The sequence below is a fragment of the Lissotriton helveticus genome, chromosome 2_2, assembly GCF_964261635.1.
Source record: "Lissotriton helveticus chromosome 2_2, aLisHel1.1, whole genome shotgun sequence".
NCBI classification, from domain to species: domain Eukaryota; kingdom Metazoa; phylum Chordata; class Amphibia; order Caudata; family Salamandridae; genus Lissotriton; species Lissotriton helveticus.
Genome location: NC_136060.1, coordinates 474234882 through 474257678, shown reverse-complemented (window position 1 = coordinate 474257678; position 22797 = coordinate 474234882). Strand labels below are relative to the sequence as shown.

At 42.4% G+C, this 22797-nt stretch overlaps 1 protein-coding gene across 1 annotated transcript in view; it reads left to right on the top strand.

Moving 5' to 3' along the window:
* Window positions 1-22797, top strand: part of LOC144821548 (GDNF family receptor alpha-4-like) — a 739131-nt gene that overhangs the window by 534385 nt on the left and 181949 nt on the right. The window contains exon 3 of the mRNA XM_078678723.1: window positions 15372-15452. Within this exon, the coding sequence (XP_078534849.1) occupies window positions 15372-15452 (81 nt within the window). The remainder of the gene's footprint in view (window positions 1-15371; window positions 15453-22797) is intronic.

The window sequence follows — 22797 nt, the reverse complement described above, 5'->3', positions numbered from 1 at the left end:
TGGGGTGAATGTAAGACATTGTTCTACATTCTGTCCCATCAACTGTGGTTTTTGCAGCCGTCATCGTTTAGCCAATGGATGTGGTCTACGGCTGATACCGGCAAAAAATCTGTAACTTAATCAGGTAGAAGCACACTTGAAAGATTCCAAGACAATTGTTTCAGGTAATTAGAGCTTGTGATTAATGCCCTGGCTGAAAATGGCAGGCTTGAAATTGGTTTTGGTTTTTTTTGGGTTCCAACATACCATTTGTCAATACCAAGGTCCCTCTTGCCTGGTTCATATAAACAACAACACAAATAGGCTGCAATGAATTTAGCAATCGGGTATTACTAGATCAGTTGTATGTCAGATAACGTCAAACTCTTTACAAGACAGGTTTCACGAGAATAGCTGAGTTCTATTAAAGCAAGGTAACAAATGGAGAGAGTCGGCTGACGGTGGCCATGTGTTATCGGCCATTTTATCTCGAGCGCTTTCAGTGTACGAATCTCTCAATTCCAGATTTAGATTGAGTAAAGAGACAAGTTCTTCTCAGAAAAGTAATAGAGCTGTGATGCATTTTTAAGGTCACACTGGACTGGTAAACTCATGAAGTTGACTCGGTCCTTCGACTAGAGGATCTAAAAAGAATGAGTTGTACTCTATTTACATTCAAAGCGTTGTGTCAAAAGGCCTATTATTCATCTGTTTACAATGCCTTGATTTGTGTAGCTTCAAGGGGAACAAGATTGACAATGCTGACCAATAAGCATTTGTTATAATTAGTAATGGACAGGTTGGGATCTGGTGGACTAGTGGTAATTACCAGTAGTGGGGTCAAGGCTGTGGTTAAGATCCTTGAAATAGTCAGAGAAAAATTTCTAGGCTTCTTTGTGATCCAGATGGTGAAAATATCAGACAACTTCACTGGAGAACCATCTGAAGACTTGTGTCACACATGGGAACATTGTCTTATTCTCTAAGTTAGCATGAGCACGCTGCAGCTTGCCCGCTGCTTTGTGCACATTACTACACAACTTTATTTTTGCAATTATTTCTATGGCTGTTTTCACATGAGAACTCATCGCTGTGTTCACACTTTGCAGGTTCCTGGGATTTTGTCTGATCATCATGGACAAGGTCGAACAACAATGCCCCTTGTTATTTTGTTTTGGCCAGGCCTTAGCACCTAGACAAAACACAACGATACAGCTGTTGTTTTGGACAACATACGTTGGTCTTATTGGGATACACGAATAGGGAGCACACACTTGGAGGGGGACCTTTCCAGGAAGAACAGCGAGACAGCACCTATGATGTAGATCTACTATCTATAGACTAAGGTATGGGGTCTGCTGACAAAGCCCAGAGATCTAATATATAATAATACTATTTCTATGCAAGTGTTGGGATGTTAGGCTATGTTGTCTTTTCACAATGACATCTCCTTTAATGATTTAGGGACTAGCTACTACGCTGACTGTAATCTGTATTTGTATTATGCATTTTCCTGCTTGTTGTGGCACGTATACTACATGTTAGGGCACGTTAGTTAAAATAAATATTTAAAACTTGTTATCGTCTCTGACCGATCTTATTGTGGACAAGTACAAGAGTGTGAGTGAAAGGATGTGTCTTGCTACCGCGATTCCTGAGAGATCTGGGAGTGTTGTGTTCTGGGGTGTCTGATCACTCGTTTCTCTGTGAGTGAGTAGGAGAGCAAGTGAGACACTATAGCTAGTCAGTCCTGGGCTCATGGGTGGTAGGAAGACTGAGTCCCTATACACTAAGGTCCCAAATGCCTGTGCATAGCTCTGTTCTTGGGCAGAATCCCTGCAACATGGAGCAGCCAATGTTTGGTCTAGTACTTATTCTCGAGACCCCTAATAGCGCATGTGCTTTTCCACCATATCCTCTCACCGGTTCCCGGAGACATCCGTGGTGGGGGGTTTTGCCTCCTATATTTGTAGGGTTTCCCTATTTCTATAGGTTTTTCAAGCTTGAAGTTGAAAAGGTACTTAGACCCTATTTTGTGCTGACATTTTATTTATTGATTTCTTTATAAACATGGCAAAACCTGTCGCTATTGTGGCACCTAGCCGCGCAGCGGTTACAGCTTACTTTACTCAACACGGAGTCCCCAGTACTGGGGCTTACATTATTTTCGTGGTTGAGGCGGATCCTGCATACCGCTTTGTAGTGTTATATTCTTGGGTTTCATTTCCTGCGGTAAATGCAAATGTTAATTTGTTTCACGCTTACACGGCTACTGCTCCTCCAACAGCATATCGTCCTTAAACATTTGTTGAAGTTCAGTTGACGTCCTGGGAGCATACAATTTGGTTTATTGGCGTCCTTCCTCACCCTGTCTCTTTTGTTCGAATGGGCCCCTTATCTATCGATGAGACTACTTGGCCGGTTTTACATCACATCCAAATTATCTCAATGTTACTGTCGTAGATCTACGTGTATTGTGCACACAGTTGGTTCATCTTCATAGACGAGTCATACAGTTTATGTCTCGTGCACTTCAGGCAGCTCTGGCTAGAGTTGCCCCGCTGGCACCAGGTCACGGCGCTGGACTTGTGATTAGTCCTGTTATGATTAACTCTGTAATGGGTAAACGCCCTCAAAATATTGATGACTTACCATTTTGGCTCGCACAGAAATGTGAGCAGATCGAGGCTGTTTTTCCACATACAACACCTGTTGAAAAACACACGATCCTTACAATGAGTATGACGAGTGATCTGATTCCTCCTTTACCGAACTGCACCGCCTGGGGGACAGTGTTTGCTTCAGTATATACACTGTGCTTTGCCATCCCCTCCATGAGCGTTCTGCTAAGCGTTCTGAAGAAGGTACAGGATGAACGCGGGCTGGTCCAGCCATAGATTTGTGGATGAAATTAGTGGGCATGTTCCCTGTTGTTTCCGATTTGATTCTGAACAACATTAAAGGTGAAGCAGTTTGCTTATTAGTGCGCAACTCCTGGCAGCAGTGGCGGATGCGAATTGGGAGCCACAGTTGCCGATTTTTATTGCGAATGTGTATTCATCCTTGGGACGCAATAATTTGGGGATTCAACCTTTTACTCACCCACAAATTCAACCCCCTTCTGAGAAGGAGGGTCATCCAGTCTGTCCTAAAAAGGCATGGAACAAAAATATGCAGCAGCAACAACGGAAGCCAAGTCCTGATGCAGGTTCGCCTACACCAGACGCTTTTGAGCATAGATATGATGTTGGTAACTACTCTAAAATTAAGACACCAGAGAGGTTCCAGGTTCCTGATCCTCGTTCTCCTTGTTCCTTTCAAGAATCATCGGATCAACAATTCGGCAAAGGAGGGAGACAGGATCGCAGACAAGGTGAGTCTACGCAAACAAGACATGATCCGCCGCGCCAGTTTGACGTGAAAGTCAAGCAGGAGGAACCTCCAGAAGAAAAAAGTTCCCGCTTTGACTGCAAAGTATGCCTCCGATGGTGAGAACCCTCCTCCTCAACAGGAGTTGGGCAGTAACCCTCCTCGACAGCGCGGTGGAGGTAACCATAGTGCGGCAGTCACTCCACCAGCGCCTGGAGGCAAAAGCAACTGACACTTTTATTACTGCTGAAACAGCAGATACTCTTTTTGCTCCACCTGATAGCCTTTGTGAAGTGAGCCTCCAAATTAAAAGTGATAATAAACACCCAGTTAAAGCAGTCCTTTGGGAAAATCTAACATCTTCTTATGACATTTTATTGGCAGAGGTTGATTGGTCTACTCCTTTTTGTCCTTGCTTCCTCCAGAGGGGAAGACGTGTATTCTACCCAGTTCTTCGCAATACGTACCTGATGAGGATAAACTTGCCTATGCTTTGGAGTGGGCATTATCCCTTGCTCCAGCGTTATATTGCAATCAGGCACATTGGGACAAGGATTCTACTATTCATGTGATTCCTTTGCATTCTACACCACAGCCCCAACCCCAGTATCCAATTAAGCGTGACGCTAGAGCATCCGTAAGTGACATTTTTACTCAATTGGAATATCAGGGAGTGATTGAACCCTGTGTTTCTTCGATGAATAATCCTCTTTTTCCGATATTGAAACCGGACGGTTCATATCATATAGTTTTAAACTATAGACATTTGAATAGCCATGTCCGTACCTTTGCGATCCAGAACACGCATAGTGTGCGTTAGTAAACGACATTGTTCAAAAAAAGTGTAAACATACTTTGGATGTTTGCAACAGCTTTTTTAGCCATACTTTGGCTCCTGACAGCTGTGATTTGACTGCCTCAGTGCCCATGGCAATCAATGATGCTATGCGAGGTTGCCTATGGTATATAAGAATAGCCCAGGTGTGTTTGCAGCACACTTTGTTTCAATTTTACATGATATTGACTCTGATGCCTTTTCGTACGTCAATTACATTTATTTTAAAGATGATGAAATGACTCAGGATCTTATGCGTGTGGACCGCATTGTCACACATTTTGCAAAATTAGGCTACAAATACAATTTTGTAAAATCACACATTCTGGCAGTACTTTTCCGTCGTTATGAACTCATTAACGAAAGTAGGGGGTTGACCCCCACTTTTTGGAGAAAGGTGCTCAACTACAGCCTCCTTCTACACTTACAAAATTGCAGTCTCTGCTGTTTTTTTAGAATTTTGGCAGGACTTACATTCCTGATTACTACGAGCTTATCAAACCGTTTTATGCATTGATACAACCCTATTTTTCATCTTCCAGTTGGCTTCCGGAACATATAGCTGTATTTAGTTCTTTGCAGTCTAATCTGCTTGCGACTCAATTCTTGTTAAGGAGACATAATGCAACTAATTTGGTCAAACGGATTGTACCAGGTTCAAGGGTTAGGTTCACTTTCTTAACCTTCAATAAGGGGGACACGGTCCACATTGCTTAGAGATCACATTTGTATACTTCGGTAGAGATGCGTTTTTCTTCCACAGAAAAAATATTGACCGCCGTACAAATGGTGATTCTTGAATAACGCTCTCTGGCTCAGGGAAAACTCGTTTTCATGGTCTTGCCAGTGCTTGCTTTAGATGCTGTCACAAAGGTGAGTGTTCCCAATTCTAAGGCTCTACGTCCGTGTTGGATACAATGGGCAAGTTCATTGACGTCAATTTTATCTTTGCCCCTTATTTGCAAACACAAGAGTTTTTACAATATGAACATGTTCATCCTCCTCCTTTATCATTGCTCCCTCTTGATCAGTACAAATGTATTATTTACACTGATTGATCTGTGCAGCCAGCCATTGGTTCCAAACATGCTTATTCAGCTGCCTGCGCAATTGTGGCAGGCACAATAGTAGATGGTGATATTTAATCCTCCTTGGTGCACACACAGTCCTTGGGGATGGCAAGGCACAATTGGCCGAGTTACGTGCTTTGGTTTTAGCTCTTGAATTTACTGGTCCGGTGGTGCCTACGCTTGTAGTGTGTGATTCATTTTACTGTGTACAATCCTTCAATGACAACTTATTATTCTGGACACAAAACGATTTATGAGATTCTAAAGGCAGCGCAATTAAGCATAAAACACATTGGTCAGAGTGTCCGCTGTTACGGAACGTCTGCCACTCTCTCATGTTATTCATACTTTGGGCCATCAACGTGTGGGAGCACACGCTGTTGGTAATTCTCTAGCTGGTGAGGCAGCCAAATCTGCAGTAGCCACGTGCTGTGTAGCAGCAGTCACTAGATCTATGACTAAAATTGATGATGATATTTTGGCGGTTGTTGCCGATACAAACGAGGGAACGTTGTTACCCCAAGGTTTCCCTTCTCGTTATACATATCATTTAACATCTAATCAAATTCCATTAGTGACTATTCCATCCATTGGTGATTGGCTGATCCCCAACGAGGACCGCAGACTTTCTTTGAGATTGGCTGCACATGAAGGCGTAGCTTCGGCACATGCCGGCGTGACAGCAACTACTTCATTGTTGCTTTTATTTGTCAATATTCCGATGAGCTTACCACAGTCCTTCTTTCGTACACTGCGCACATTACTGCTGAGACTGGTTTGGTGCGGGAAAACAACCCTGGGTTAACTGGGACAATTTAATAAAGCCCTTTGCGGAGGGGGGATTGAATTTACCAGACATGGAAAGGTATTATAGCGCAGCACAGACATTACACGCGCATTACTGGATACATGGACCCCCCCACCTTACCACATCTCCGCATAGAAGAACACAGGGTATTGCCGATATCACTGCCCACCTAACTAACAGGTGCTGCCCGCCCTAAGTCCCGCGCAATAGACCCTGTACACTGCACAGGTCAGCAGTTGTCAACGATTGCAGTCAAGCCCAGACTTTCATTGATCTACTCTCCTAAATTGCCACTAAGGTGGTGTCAGTGGATTCCCCTCCAGGAAGACAGAGCAGTAATGGGCACATTGGCTAAGTTAGAGATAGAATGCATGGGAGATCTGTTCCGGGTCGGGTGGTTAAAACATGGGACCAGGTCTCTGCTTAAAGAGAGGGGATAACGGCACTGGACGCTTTCCATTATTTCAGATTCAGAACAGCCTTAGGAGCAATACCAGGCTTAAATCTGCAGGAACCTTCCCCGATGCCAGCGCTCACTTATCTATTACAGACTCAGTTTCCACAACACGGCATAACAATGTTATTTAAGCTTTTTAAACCACAGGGAGGTCAGGCTAGAGCGAAGTATCAGAACGAATGGGAGGAAGAATGAAGGCTGGAGATTACTGATGCACAGTGGAACTGGGGCCAGATGTAGGTAGCCTAATACCGGTCGGTAACGGCCGAAATTATCGAATTTCGGCTGTTACCGACCGGTATTAGGCATTTGAGATTTAGGGGCCTAATTCAAGGATTCTGTAATTTACCGATTCGGTAATTTAAGGAATCGGTAAATTACCGAATTCTTAAATACCGATTCGGTAAATTACCGAATCCCTACTGTAGGGAGCACTCAAGTGAGTGCATTCCTCATTTAAGGATTCGTTATTTACTACCAACTACAAGTTGGTGGTAAATAACGAAAACCATTAAAAAAGCAATTTTAGGCTTTTTTAACAGTGCCATGTGGCAGACATACATGCCCTTAGGGCATGTATGTGTGCCACATGTGCACCCATGTACTATTCAGGGGTGCAACAGGGTGTCAATGTGACACCCTGCCACCCTTGTAAGTCTTCCCCTTATTACCGATTCGGTATTTACCGAATCGGTAATTCCTATTCATTCCTATGGGCCTCCAGGCCCATAGGAAGGAATGGGGAATACCGTATCGGTAAATACTGAATCGGTATTTACCGAATTTTACCGATTCTGTAAAAATTACCGAATCAATACCTACATCCTGCACCAGCACCCTGAGCACCTACGTGGAAGCCAACCACTGCCTCTCTCCCCGGCAGGCGGGTTTTCGCCCCCTCCACTCCACAGAGAAGGTGGTGACCTCAGTGATGGACTGCCTACGCGAGGGCATTGATACCAACCGTCCACAGGCCCTCATCCTTTTAGATCTGTCCGCCGCTTTTGACACGGTGGACCATTCCACCCTCCTCACCCGTGTCAGAGCGGCGGGCATAGAGGGCCTGGCCCTCGCCTGGCTCGAGTCCTTCCTGAGCGATAGGGCTCAGGCGGTCCACCTAGCTGGTTTCACTGCTGCCCCTCGTAGGGTCGTATGCGGAGTCCCCCAAGGTTCCTCACTTTCTCCCCTTTTGTTTAATTTATACATCTACCCCCTCATTTTTATGTTACAGCAGCTTGAGGTCACGGTGTTTAACTACGCCGATGACCTCCAGCTAATTTTTGACCTCTCCCATTCTTCCTCCTCATCCCTGAACGTCCAATCCGTTATGTTGGTCATCCAAGATTGGATGAACTGCAACCACCTCAAACTCAATCCGGACAAGACGGAGTTAGTCCTGACCGGAGGTGGTTGCAGTCCTTGGTCCCACTCCCACTGGCCTCCCTCACTTGGTGTTCCTCCCATCCCCGTCCCTAAGGTCAAAACCCTTGGCATTTTTCTAAACTCCTCACTTTCCGTCCATTCACAGGTCAATTCAGTTGTTTCCTCCAGTTTTTTTTCCCTCAGAACCATCAGGAAGATCTCTCGCTTCTTCTCCCTGCCCGCCCTCAAAATCATAGTGATGGCTATGGTGCTCTCGCGCCTCGATTATGGCAACATCATCTATAACGGCGCCCCAGCCTATGCCATTCGCCGTCTGCAGCTAGTGCAGAACCAGGCCGCCCGCCTGATTCATGGCCTGCCTAAATTCCATCGCGTTACTCCTTTGCTGCAGGCCCTGCACTGGCTGCCGGTGAAAGAACGAGCCTTGTTCAAGCTTGGCTGTACCACCTTTCAGGCCAAAATGGGCACCGCTCCGGAGTTCATTTGCTCCGCCATCAAGCCCTACATGCCGGGCAGAGAGCTTCGTTCCTCTCACCAAGCCTTGTTAGCTACCCCCCGTTTCAAAAAGAAAAAGGCAGGCGGAACAAAATTCGCAGTTCTCGCTCCTGCGTTCTGGAACTCTCTCCCGACGGAACTCCGTGGGACACCTTCCTACACTGAGTTCCGGAAAGGTCTAAAAACTCTGTTATTCTCCCGAGCTTATAACGCCTAGACCCCTTCTGCTCCTGTTGGCCTCTCTGCAATCCGAAAGCGCCAAGAAACCGCGTGGTAAAAGTGCGCTATAGAAATGTTTTTAAATTCAAATTCAAATTTTTAAATTCAAATACATACCATTTACCGATTCTAAAATATCGAATCGGTAAAATTCGGTATTTTAGAATTGGTAAATAGTATTTACCTACATATGGCCCTTAGTGTTTTAAGAACACGAAAACGATATCAATGAACGGCAAACATAGATTGCTGCACTTCAAATATATACACAGAACATACTACACACCAACAAGGCTTTTTAAATACGGGCGAAGGGACACAGATCAATGTATTCGTTGCAAGGCTCCAAATGCACATTTTACGCACCTGGCTTGGGAGTGCCCAGGTATTCATACATTCTGGAGGGAGGTGTACTAGATATTGACCAAAATGCTGGGATACGAAATTCCTGAAACACCACTAACCGCTTTATTAGGCTACAACGAATGTCTGACAAAATATCGAGATTCACAATATCGACGTACAAAAATATCGGAGCAAAAATATCGAAATCAAAAATATCGGGTTCCTATACTTAACTAGATATATACACAAATATCGATTTTTTAATATCGATATACAAAAACATCGTTTACTTTTATATCGACTACATTAACATCGGAAAACAAAAATATCGCTATCTACAAAAAATAATGACATTAACTATAATATCGACATCAAAAATATCGTGCACTTCAATATCGGATTATCAGCTATATCGACTTTTTATATGCATCTGTTTGCATAATTAATTAACGTTTTATATGTGTTCACATCTAAATAAACACACAATACTTAAATTAAAACTATAGACACACTTAATTTGTCAAAAATATCCTATTGGTATAAAAAGTATGAAAATAATAATGCTTCTGTATAGTTGCTTATCATTGTGTTTATAAAATATGTTTATAAAACCAAATGTAATAAAAATAATTTTGTAATGAAATAACATTTTATTTGTGAAACATAAATACAAATAATGTTTCTACAATCATGTTGAACTATTTGTATCATTATCTTACTATAATGTAACAATCTTATCAGAAATTTTGCAGTGTATATTAAATGTGAGTATATGTTGGTCTCTAATAATTAAATTATTACTATACCAAATCCAGCGTACATTAAATTAAAACTGACCCTGAACCCAAAAAATACCCCTTTACCCAAAAACCCAAAACTGACCCTGAACCCTAAAAATACCCCTTTACCCAAAAACTGAAAACTGACCCTGAACCCTAAAAATACCCCTTTACCCAAAAACCCAAAACTGACCCTGAACCCTAAAAATACCCCTTAACCCAAAAACTGAAAACTGACCCTGAACCCAAAAAATACCCCTTTACCCAAAAACTGAAAACGGACCCTGACCCCTAAAAATACCCCTTTACCCAAAAACTGAAAACTGACCCTGAACCCAAGAAATACCCCTTTACCCAAAAACTGAAAACTGACCCTGAACCCAAGAAATACCCCTTTACCCAAAAACTGAAAACTGACCCTGAACCCAAAAAATACCCCTTTACCCAAAAACTGAAAACGGACCCTGACCCCTAAAAATACCCCTTTACCCAAAAACTGAAAACTGACCCTGAACCCAAGAAATACCCCTTTACCCAAAAACTGAAAACTGACCCTGAACCCAAGAAATACCCCTTTACCCAAAAACTGAAAACTGACCCTGAACCCAAAAACTACACCTTTACCCAAAAACTGTAAACTAACCCTGAACCCAAGAAATACCCCTTTACCCAAAAACTGAAAACTGACCATGAACCCTAAAAATACCCCTTTAACCAAGAACTGAAAACTGACCCTGAACTCTAACAATACTCCTTTACCCAAAAATAATAATTATTATGTAATTACAAAATAATTATTAATTAACAATAACAATAAAGTTAATATATTAGCACATTAGCTGTAAAGAAATAAATTTAATTATTAATATTATTTTTTCCAAATTAATTTACAATAAGTAAAAAATATATATTAAACTAAATGAAGCTAATTAATATAATTAACTAATTTATATTAATTAATTACCAATTAATTATTATTTAAAAATATGTAAAATTATATTAATTAACTAATTAATAATAATTAATTAACAATTATTTATTAAAAATATATACAAAATTATATTAATTAATTAATTAGTTAATATTAATTAATTACCAATTAATTATTATTATTTAATTACCAATTATTTATTATTTAAAATTATGTCCAAAATTATATTAATTGATTTACTAATTAATAATAATTAATTACCAAATATTAATTTTGTACTATTATGTACGATATTATATTAATTAATTAACTAATTAATATTCATTAATTACCAATTAATTATTATATAAAATAATGTACTAAATTATATTAATTAATTAACTAATTAATATTAATTATTTACCAATTAATTATTAATAAAAAGTTTTTTACAAATATATATTAATTTATTATTTATTTTTAAATTACTTCCCACCCTTATCCCCTATAAACCCAATAACCCGCTCCTAAAACTATATATGTTTTTAAAAAATATTTTTATATTAAATATATTGTAATTTTTTAATATAGACCTTTTTATCAAATTTTTATTTACAATTATTATATTTTTTCCTACACTATTTATTTTTTCCATTACTACACGATATTTTGTATTGTCGATATTTTGTCATACAATATTATTTTTTTCGATATTTCTACTTACTTACCTATTACGATATTTTTGTATCCGATATATTTGCTTCCCAATATTTTTTACCTTCGATATTTTAACTTCGATATTTTGTCTTTCCGATATTTTATTTTCGATATTTTGTCTGTGTACCGGCTACAACAAGGTAATACCGTAGGGAGTGCGCAAAGTAGCTGCCATCTGTTTATTGCTGGCAAAGAGGAGAGTAACCATGCGTTGGATGAAAGGCCCGCTTCCCACCATAACGGAGTGGAAGACAGACCTCGAATACTGTTCCATGCAATCGGAGAGCTACAATGAGCAGTTGCCATTGAAGTGTGCGCAGCCGCGGTCGGTAGTGGGAGTACCTGCCGGGCGGTGACGTGGTGAGGGGGAGGGGCAGGGTGGGGTATAGTAATCCCCTAATGCGATGCAGTGCGAGCAACAAAATTCGTTTTATTTATTTATATGTTTACTTACCTGTAAAGCTCCGTAATCCATAGATGACTACCCCCCACCCTGCCCCTCCCCCTACCCCCATCACCGCTCGGAAGGTACACCCACTACCGACCGCGGCTTAGTGTGCGCCTAAAGACATATGGGGCCCGTACCGACGCTACCTGCTGGAGTTGGCTGCTGATAAGTCGACATCCGATGACCAACGTACAGGAATAGGATAAAAGTGTAATAGTGCTTAGTGTGAACTAGTGTGCAGGAAATACAGGTTGACAATAGTGGGTTCTGGATAAATACTGTATTGACCTCGATCACAATACAACGAAAGCTACAATACACAGTCTGATGGCACTGTAACAACAAGGCACTACGGCAAAGTAGTGATGTACACTTACTGTATAACTGTTTGACGACAATGTTTGTTTACGCAGATATATATTTTGTATGTATGCGGTATTGCCCACACGGGGTTCTGGGTTACAAGTTTGATTTGTCTTAATGTAATGACAAAATGGGAAAATAAAGTTTTAAAAAACTACTTCATTGTTGCAACAACGTTTTTGGTGGTGTGGTTTATATCAGCAGGCGGGTGTTCTTTCCTGTGACATTTCCCAAGAAACCCTCTTTGTGCCTGCTGCAACTAACCTCTGGGATCCTATAAATTCACAGAGGTACTGGTATTGGACCCCTGCCTCCAAACCTCTGCCTCTCATGGCTCCAGCCCTCCAGGGAACTGCTGGGGGCATCAATGGCAAATCCGACCTGAATGAGTGAGGTAGTCTCTAGCTACCAAAATGACAATAACAACTGAGTATTAAGAGGCTATTTTGATTGTAACATCTAGCAAAAACATATAAGCAAAAACTTGTTCAGCCTCATGGGCTGGATTGAACATATCTTTTTGAAGCTGGCTTGAGGTCTCATCACAAACCAGACATTATTCCAGAATGAGCTGGGGATAGGAGTGACTGAGTCACAAGTGAAAATTGCAGATGTGAAGTTTTGTACCCTGGCTTTTTGCTTGCTGAAAGCCGTCAAAATGTCCGACTGATGATCTGACTAAAAATTTTAAAAAACATGAGGATTTCAGTGTAGAAATAATGACTACCAAAACTTATTTCCCATTATCTTGTAATATAGCCTTATAGCCCGCCGTAGCGGGCTATACCGGCTATTAAAGGCCCGCTGAATCGTTAAAGGCCCGAGCCGAAGGCGAGGGACTTTAACGAGACAGCGGGACTTTAATAGCCGGTATAGCCCTGCTACGAAGGGCTATAAGGCTATTAGAACATTCTGCCACTAGATGGCAGAATGTTCTAACAAATTAAACAAAGGGTTCTCGAAGCTCGAGGGGATATAAATCCCCTCGAGCTTCGAGAAGCCTTTGTAGAACATTGGAATGTTGCTCTGCGGGCCTTTACCAGCCCGTAGAAGCAGGGAGCACTCCATTGTCTGCATTGGAGCTCCCAACATTCCAATGTTCTAATCCAAGTTAACTCATACCTCGCTTCCCTCTCTAGGGTGAAGAAGAACACTTTTTTTAATGGGATTAGGCAGCCGTAAATTGAGATACCCACGCTTTGAATAGGCCCAGGCCAAATTTAATTATGCGCAATTCACATAATTACAGGAATTTTGCATTACACCTGTTACGCGAAATTTCAGAAATTACGCCATTACACATAATTACACACCATTCTCTGTAAACCTTTAGGGACACATTTACAGGAATGCTACCTTGCTGAGCTGTCCTGCATCACAGGGAAAGAGCAGGAATGCATGCATGTATTTATCCAATACGGTGCACTCCTGGCCTTTACTCCTGCTCTGGCACCGTTTCGACAATCTAACACTAACGCAAGTACCCTTGAACCCAGGTGCAAGGGTGACTGTGTTGCAGGCATGATTGTTTTTGTGCAGAAAGGGGCACCTTCCTGCACAAAAGCAATCCATCGCGGTGTTTTGCTTATGTATGTGTGCTGCTGGAAAGATCAAAAAACGAGGAGGAATAAAGATATTTCTCCTCATTATACCTCTCCTGGGGGTAAGATTTTGGCGCGCTCCCAGGTTCACAAAGTCCATGTAAATCTGGGAATTCATCGAAAACCGTGGGAGTTGCGTGGGAACACCTACCTCAGCACCCATGGAACAGGGAACATCCGTTACAACGCAACTTTTACCACGTACTACCATTACAACGCAGGAATTACAATGCAAGTCGTTACAACGACTTGCGCTGGAGGGCGCTCTAGGATAGGGAATAGTTTAATTTTCTATCCAACACCTTCCCTACTATCCACGGGGACTGGAGTTGGAATAGAAAATTAAACTATTCCACTATCCAGCGCCCCCCCAACGCAATACGGTGTAATGACTTGCGTTGTAAAAATTGCGTTGTAATGGCATGCGTGGTAAAAGCAGGCCTTGTGATGTCATACAACCCCATGGAACTCCTCCCTTGCACAAAGTAAGGCAACGCAGCAATTTGCGCGGCACTGCATTACTCCATGTTTGTGAAGCAATTCAAAGCCTCACAGAGTGGCTTTGCGTGGCTTCATAAATATGACATGGAGCTTTGCGTTGTGCATGTACCATGTTGTGTGGTACAAGTATGACGGCCTTGTAAATATGCTCCGTACTGCAAATGTGCATAGCAAGAGAAGAAAAAAATGTGTGTGGCCGTTATTTGTCATACGTTTGCTCTCTGGACTATTATTTTAGCACAGAATACGTTTTTGTGTCAAAAATTAACTGGAGAATGCATTTCTCGCTATAGCCTTATAGCCCGCCGTAGAGGGCTATACCGGCTATTAAAGGCCCACTCCAGCGTTAAAGGGCCGAGCTGAAGGCGAGGGCCTTTAACAAGGGAGAGGGACTTTAATAGCGGTATAGCCCAGCTACGAAGGGCTATAAGGCTATTAGAACATTCTGCCACTAGAGGGCAGAATGTTCTAACAAAAAAGAACAATGCCTTATGGGAGCGTGAGGGGATTGGAATCCCCTCAGGCTCCCTGAAGCCTTTGTTCACAGCCAGAGCTGTGAACAAAGAAACATTGGAATGTTGGAGCTCCAGGCTTATACCGGCCATTATAAGCCCAGCACTCCATTGTTTTCAATGGAGCTCCCTACATTCCAATGTTCTAATATTATATATAGAATGAAATGACAAATTTGCATTTGTCATAATTTAATGTAACTTTGCAGAATTTCGCGTAATTACATTAAAGAAAATTATGTTAATTTCGCACACCCATAGCCTTGAACTGAGAATTTTGACAAAAATGAGGCACCCTCAATTGATGCTTTTCAGATGTTGCATGACAGCTGGTAGCTCTTTACAAAATCCCAACAATAAGTTGTAAAATTCTTAGGTGCGGGAAATACAACCTTTCACCATTTTTGCAACTGTCACATCAAAACAAAATGCAGGGCAATGTAGCAAATGACAGATTTAACAGTCTGATGTTTAGCCAGTTGTCTTTCTGCATATCTCATTAAGTATTCATCCTATGCCAGAGTTGCTCTATGTTCTCACAAACCAGCCATGATTTTCTGATTGTGTTATTTTCTTATAGGAATGAACGTGTTGCAAAGTTCCCCGTACGAGCCATTTGCGCGAGGCGTGGACTCCATCAGGCTGGCGTCCATCACTGCAGGTACACTATCCTTCTTACTGCTGAGGGTCTTGTTTTCCATATTCTTCTGGTATAAACATTTTCCACCCACAAGGTCACCAAGTTCTGGAACTCTAGTGACCACATTGGCATGTTTGTTCTTTCATTTATGAAGATGCCATGAAGTAGATTGACGCACAAAATTGTGGCTCCGCACCCTTCTAATAAGTCAGATTTGCATGTATTTTTGGATAGCAATCCTTATACCATACTATTCACAAGTTTGATGGTTCACATTCATTTTCCCAAAGTGAAGTCAGTCACAAGTTCTGGAAGTTTAAAACTTTATCTTTATTCATTTCTTGTTTTCAGTGAAATAGCCAACGCGTTTCGTCCGTTACCGGACTTCTTCAGGGCATAGCAAGTTTATAATATTAGTCCAGGATATATGTGCCTGTCGATAATTAATTCAACCCCAGTAATTTTAAAAGATTGCCTATCATTTTTTTGGCAATATAGAGATGGCTTTATGATTTTCAGTAGATACTGCAAAGTGTAACCACAGGAGTACGTGTGTCGTCAATCATGTGGTCATCTGGTTCGTCGATAGGCACTATCGACGAACCAGATGACCACATGATTGACAATTTTGTGCATTTAATTTGAAGAGATAATGAGATTTTTCTCACTTAATCTTCATGGGACATAGGGGACTGTGTCTCAGGCTATCAGCACCTTCTTTTGCCTCTCAGGAATTGTAGGAGACGTTAGATCAATGCGGGAATTAATGCTTTGATCCCTTTTTTCTTTGGTCATGAAGTAGATTGGACATGGTCCAGCAAAAAACAAGTGTCCGAAAAAGTCCAGAAACAGGAAGATGCAGATGAGGTGTCACATTCTGTTATCCATGTTAACGTCACTATAAGAAGATTGCACTTGTATTAATTAAACATACAGAGCATCTACAATGGAAATTATCCAAGTGTACCTCATCAGACAGTCCATATGAATTTAGTAGTGGGTCCAGCAGAGAATAGAGAAAGAGGAGAGAGGCAATCCAAGATGGCTCCCACAGTAACATCAAACACTGACCTTTATGTTTACAGACCAAATCCCAAGCAAGTATGTTGGATGCTGTAAATGAAGTGGTCTTTACCACCTGAGCCAAGCTCTGCTGCTCTCCTGGCACTTAAAGATGGCCCCCTAGTTGTAGATGCCTGGAGCGGTGCCATCGTTGGAGTCACTGGAGCAATCAGGGTATTTTATATATAAGCGTAGCTGAGGGACAGCGAGGTTTTGACAAACTTGGGGCCTCATTTACAAGTCCCCGGCACCACCGGAGCGTCACTTTTTGTGATGCGCCGGTGGCTCGCTGTCCTCTATATTTATAATGCAGTGCTAAACCACTTTGCGTGCCTTCACGCCGCCTTGTAAATATCATTTCCTTTAATGCAGTTTTCTGCGCTAAAGGGGCGTGCAATGGGTGTTGCTGTGAGCGTTCTAAGCAACACACATGGCTTTTCGACACTGCCCCATATTTACAAGGAATCGTAAGGCAGCACCAAAAACTTACCCCCCCCACCCCCAGGGGAAATGCTTTTATTTCTCCTCGTTGCTTTGCTCTTTCTATGTATGCTGCTGTTCGTGCACGGGGGTGAGTACGGGAATGTGCCATATTTTTGTAAGTACGGTTCATTCTGCACTTAGGCAATGACACAGCTCGGCGCAGTAAAATTGCTTGCAGCACCGCACTGCGTTATTGTCTTGTAAATTTGCTCCCAGCAGAGGCAGAGCTAGGCACTATTTTGAAGGTACTCAATGTACTGGCAGTTCAATGATGAGGGCCCTGTAGTAGAAGAGTGGCAGAAGGATCAACAACTGAATCTATCTCAATGGGTTTATAGCAATGATGGGTATTTCGAGCAATTAAGGTCCCTATGCTTGACCAAACACCTTTCTCTGTCTGCGGCATAAGAGTCTACATTATATCTTAGAGGCTGGGCCGTCATTTTGCATAGGGCCCCACCAGTCTATGTTATGCTGCAGTATTAGTGTTTGAAGGCAGAAGGTCAAGGTTATGGAGGGAGATGGCCATCACTATTAAAATAGGGCTGAAACAAATATCAATCAATCAATCAATCATGACATTTGGTGAGCGCGCTACATACCCGTGAGGGTCTCAAGGCGCTGGGGGGGGGGGATGCCGCTACTGATCGAAGAGCCAGGTCTTGAGAAGTCGTCTGAAGGCCAGGAGGTCTTGGGTCTGCCGTAGGTTGGTGGGGAGGGTGTTCCAGGTCTTGGCGGCGAGGTGGGAGAAGGATCTGCCACCGGCGGTTGTTTTTCGGATGCCTGGGCAATGTGGCTAGGGCGAGGTCGCGGAGCGGAGCTTGCGGGTAGGGGCGTAGAAGCTGAGTCATTTGTTGAGGTATGCTGGGCTGGCGTTGTGGAGGGCTTTGTGTGCGTGGATGAGGAGATTTAAGGTTATCCTCTTGTTGATGGAGAGCCAGTGTAGGTCTCTTAGGTGGGGTGTGATGTGGCTGCGGCGGGGGATGTCGAGGATCAGTCGTGCCGAGGCGTTCTCGATGCGTTGCAGCCGTTTCAGAATATATCAGACATGGAGCCTCTCTGACTTATTCCTACAAAGGGAATGGTTGTCAATCCAACAGCGCTGAATTAGACGGCAGGCGGCTAAATGGAAGAATTTATCATGTAAGTGGGAGGTGTACTTCAGTGCAGCTTTCTAGCGAGTGATATGTTTGTTAGAGTAAGGGCTAACTGTAAGGGGAGGTAGGGGCAGGTGATATAAATGGTGAGAAGGTGGTAGCTGGAAATGTAAAAGTTACAAGACTCTTTCCACTGTCAAAATAAACCCTCTGGTAGCAGATCAAGAATGAAGCTTCAATTGAGTCTGGTGTGAGGGCTCTCAGAGACGGAACAATTCTGGCCATTTATTGTGTGGTGCAATCGAGGCTCCTAGCCATAACAGGTGTAGACATTAGGATCCACGTAGCCATCTAAAATCAAGCAAAGAAGAATAGAGAAACGTGTCATCAACATAGAAATGGCTAAGGAAACTGTGGAAGGAGACGTCAAGGAATGGAGTGGTGGAAGAGACAGGAGAGGGAGCTAAGAGAATAGTGGGGTAAGGATAATCTCTACAAGTATCACAACACTGAGTAGGAGCCAGAAGGAAGTCAAGGGGAGAACAAGAACATCTGGCCTCCATTAATCCTCAAGCTTTAATAAAGGTATGTTGGTTGAGGTTGAAGGACGAACACTGTGAATAAGGATGGACGGTTGGGTGGTGGACGGTTGGGTGGTGGGCACAGGTTGTGATGTTGGGATCTTACATAATCCTGTTTAGAAGGAAGCCACAATGCAGGTGGATTTTTTAAAATGAATTTCTAAGGTTTTTTTTAATCAATATTGATTTTCAAACTTGAGCAAAAGCCAATCCCTCCCTCTTGGCAGCCTACAGCCAATGACCCTGCAGCTTCACTGACTCTGGCCAGGCCCTGCTCCCAATTCTGCTGTGGCTGACCAACCCCACTCCATTCATCCACTCCCCGGCCTGAGAAGAAAATGTGTGTTGAGTACCTGCGGATGTCCACAGCTGGTCGAGCGCTAGGCCGTCCACGCTACCCCCCGCTGCGCACGGTAAATGCCAGCAAGCAAAGGGGTTTAGCCACCCAGAGACCTAGACCATGCGCCCAACTCCACCATGGGTGGGTAACTGCCTACTACATACAACCTTTAGCGGTGCACTGCAGGAGGGTAGGTGCAGGGTCCTGCACCCACCCTCCATAGGGCACCCAATCACCCACAGACATCCAACACACATTTTCTTCTGCTTTTCTTTTTTCTTTTTTTCATGCGCTGCAGTAATCCTGCACTGCACACAAGATTCCATGTCATGGTATCGCTGTACTGTGCACGCATACTCTGAGAAGCTTGCACAGAACTACAATACCATGATTGGAAGCTTGTACACCAGTACCTGCAAGAGTACTGCAGTTCCTTTCAAGAGGGCCATACTGGGACCAGCAGGAGTACCATGTACCCACAGCCCCAATTTTTTTTAATTTTAACCGGGGGAGGGGAGTCCCTCTTTAAACGCTAATTTCACAAAATGGTTAAACAGATTTACATCAGATCAAAGAAATTACACTGATGAGTTCTAACTTTCTGCCAAAACTGGTATAATTCCGTTCACCCATTTTTTCTGTATTGGAGAGCAACATTTCCGATGCGAATTAGAATTTAAACCAAACAGGGTTCTCCCTATTGTAATATGAGCTGTAAGTGTATTCCTCACTACCTTCCTAACTATTTAATCCCTCAATTTGTTTCTTGTTTCATCTTGCAATCTGAATCACTTCATTGAGCACTAAATTCAGTCTCTCTACCATTCCATTAGTTCCAGGATAGTACAGTGTACATTTATGTGCCAAATAACTCTGTTCTGTGATTTTTTTTAAATTGTTTTAGATGTTAGTTGAACGTTGTTCACTGTCATAATGGTTTGTGAAAATTCTTCCCCACTAAAGATTACATCCAAGGGTTACCACATTCTTTGTTTCTACATTATTTAGTATCGTTACTTCTGGCCATTTGAAATACATATCTATTAAAACTAAAATGAACTATCCCTCCATATCAGTATGTAAAGGCCACACTATGGCCAGTGCTAGAGTGTCTCATGGTTTATCCTGTAACTTACCATTGTTTGAACTCTTGGTTTAAATACCTTATCGCTCTAAAAGCAATCAACACATTCTCTCACTTTTCTTTCCACCGTCTTGTCTAAACACAGCCACCAGTAATCTTGACATAGTCAACCCTTGGTTTTTATAATTCCAATGTTTCTTTATGTGCCTAAATTATCACTTCATCCCTCACTGTTCATGTCGGGATCAATCCGGTTCCTCTAAATATTAATTCCCCTTTTTCAGAAAATTCATCTTTCACGGTACAATACCTTTTTTCCCCATCATATTATTGCTCACCTCTTGTAATACCACTTACTTTATTATTTCATTTTTCCATTCATCATTACCTTCAATTTTATCTATCACCATGCACAATTCAACCCCTTTATCTTCCTCATCCTTGTCTAGTGAATCCAGAAAACATGAATGTATGTGCCAGAGGCAAAGAAATACTTTGCTGAAAGCTTGTTAAATTGATGAGGAAACAACATTTTCCTCATAAATTTAACAAGCTTCAGCATAGTGCTTTTTTGCCTCTGGCACACACTCATTTTAAAATTCATATGTTTTCAACACTCCAGCCCCTTGGCTAATGCAACTGGATACAGCATTGTTAGGCTTTTTGGTGAACACTTTTTTTTAGAGGTTTGTGATATGTCCTTCAAGTTGATTTTCTTTCCCACACAAAAGATTTTAGACTTCTCACTGCCCAAAATGTTGCTAAAGATTCCCTTTCTATTACTCAGCAGTTAGCATTTTTCAGAGCACCTGCAATTAAGGAAATTGATTAGTCCTTGTTTTATCGCTGAGATAACGTGCTATTAGCCACGTTTATCTCAAAAGCGATAAAATTCCCGGCGATAGCGGCAAAATGCGTGAATATCGCTGAGAATACAGCGATATTCACGCATTATCGCTAATAGGGTCTTAGCCATTATATCCACCTCCCATTGGATATAATGGCTAAGAACTGGTCTGAGCAGGCGTTAGTTTTTGGAGATATTCGCACTTAGCGCGAATATTTCTATCGCTATGCCTGTGTTGGTAATAGGCGATAGCGATGTTAGCGACTGCTTTCAGTCACTAACAGGTTGGGTACGCCCACTTTGCATGTCATTAGCGATAAATATCGCCTTCCCGCCATTTCCCTTTGTGCGGAGCCCTGGCTGATTTCCATTGTTGTGTGATAAGCCTTTTGGCTAGCATGAGAATGAGACTTATAAAACGGCGCAGGGCTTTTGCCTGCTTAGGAAGAGGAAAGAGCTCGAGGAGGCAGGCCTCGGGGGTGTTCCAGGTGGAACGCTCAGAAAGGTATGTGAGGCCTTGTAGAACCTCCGTCCAGAAGTTCACAAGGGCGGAGCAGGTCCAAAACATGTGGATAAAGTCTGCTTCCGAGTTGCGACATTGAAGACACTCCGATGTGGAATTGGGGTACATATAGTGTATCACCCGAGGTGTGAGATAGGCCGGTAAACGTTGTTTACAACGTGGTGTTTACACCGCACGACCTTTACCACGCTGCCATTACAACGCAAGTCGTTACTATGACTTGCGCTGGATGGCGCTGTTGGTTAAGGAATATTGTAATTTTATATTCCAACACCTTCCCTACTGTTACGTGGACTGGTGTTGGAATATAAAATTATAAGATTCCTCAATCTGCGCCCTCCAACGCAAGTCGTTGTAACGACTTGCATTGTAATAACCGCCTTGTAAAGTACCGCGATCTAAAAGATCGCGTTGTACTGACATACATCCGATAGGCCCTATGCAGGACAAACAGTTGAATCTTTTAGTCAAGCATTTCGGGAGACGCGCCTGGGATATTCAAGGACCTGTGACCATTCTCGATCAGTGAAGTCCCTGGACACCTCTGCCTCCCAATGTTGATGGCCTCGATACAGCCATCGGACTACCTTGTCCCATTATGTGTATTGATTGCAATAATACAAAGGTCGGAGGTTCCCTCTGATCCACTAACCAGTATCTACGCACATAATGTGCGACCGCAGCGTCTGCTAAAAACAGTGTAGGAGGAGCCGAATAGGTTTGCACAAATTTTACATGTTGCATTAGGGCTCCGTCCAGAAATAAATCCCCTACAGTTTTTGTTAAAAACAGTGTAGGAGGGGCCGAATAGGTCTGCACAAATTCTTCATGTGGCATTAGGGTTCCGTCCAGAAATAAATCCCCTACAGTTTATGTTATAAACAGTGTAGGAGGAGCCTAATAGGTTTGCACAAATTCTTCATGTGGCATTAGGGTTCCGTCCAGAAATAAATCCCCTACAGTTTATGTTACAAACAGTGTAGGAGGAGCCGAATAGGTTTGCACAAATTCTACATGTGGCATTAGGGCTCCGTCCAGAAATAAATCCCCTACAGTTTGTTATAAACAGTGTAGGAGGAGCCTAATAGGTTTGCACAAATTCTTCATGTGGCATTAGGGTTCCGTCCAGAAATACGTCCCTTACAGTTTATGTTATAAACAGTGTAGGAGGGGCCGAATAGGTCTGCACAAATTCTTCATGTGGCATTAGGGTTCCGTCCAGAAATAAATCCCCTACAGTTTATGTTATAAACAGTGTAGGAGGAGCCTAATAGGTTTGCACAAATTCTTCATGTGGCATTAGGGTTCCGTCCAGAAATAAATCCCCTACAGCTTGTTACAAACAGTGT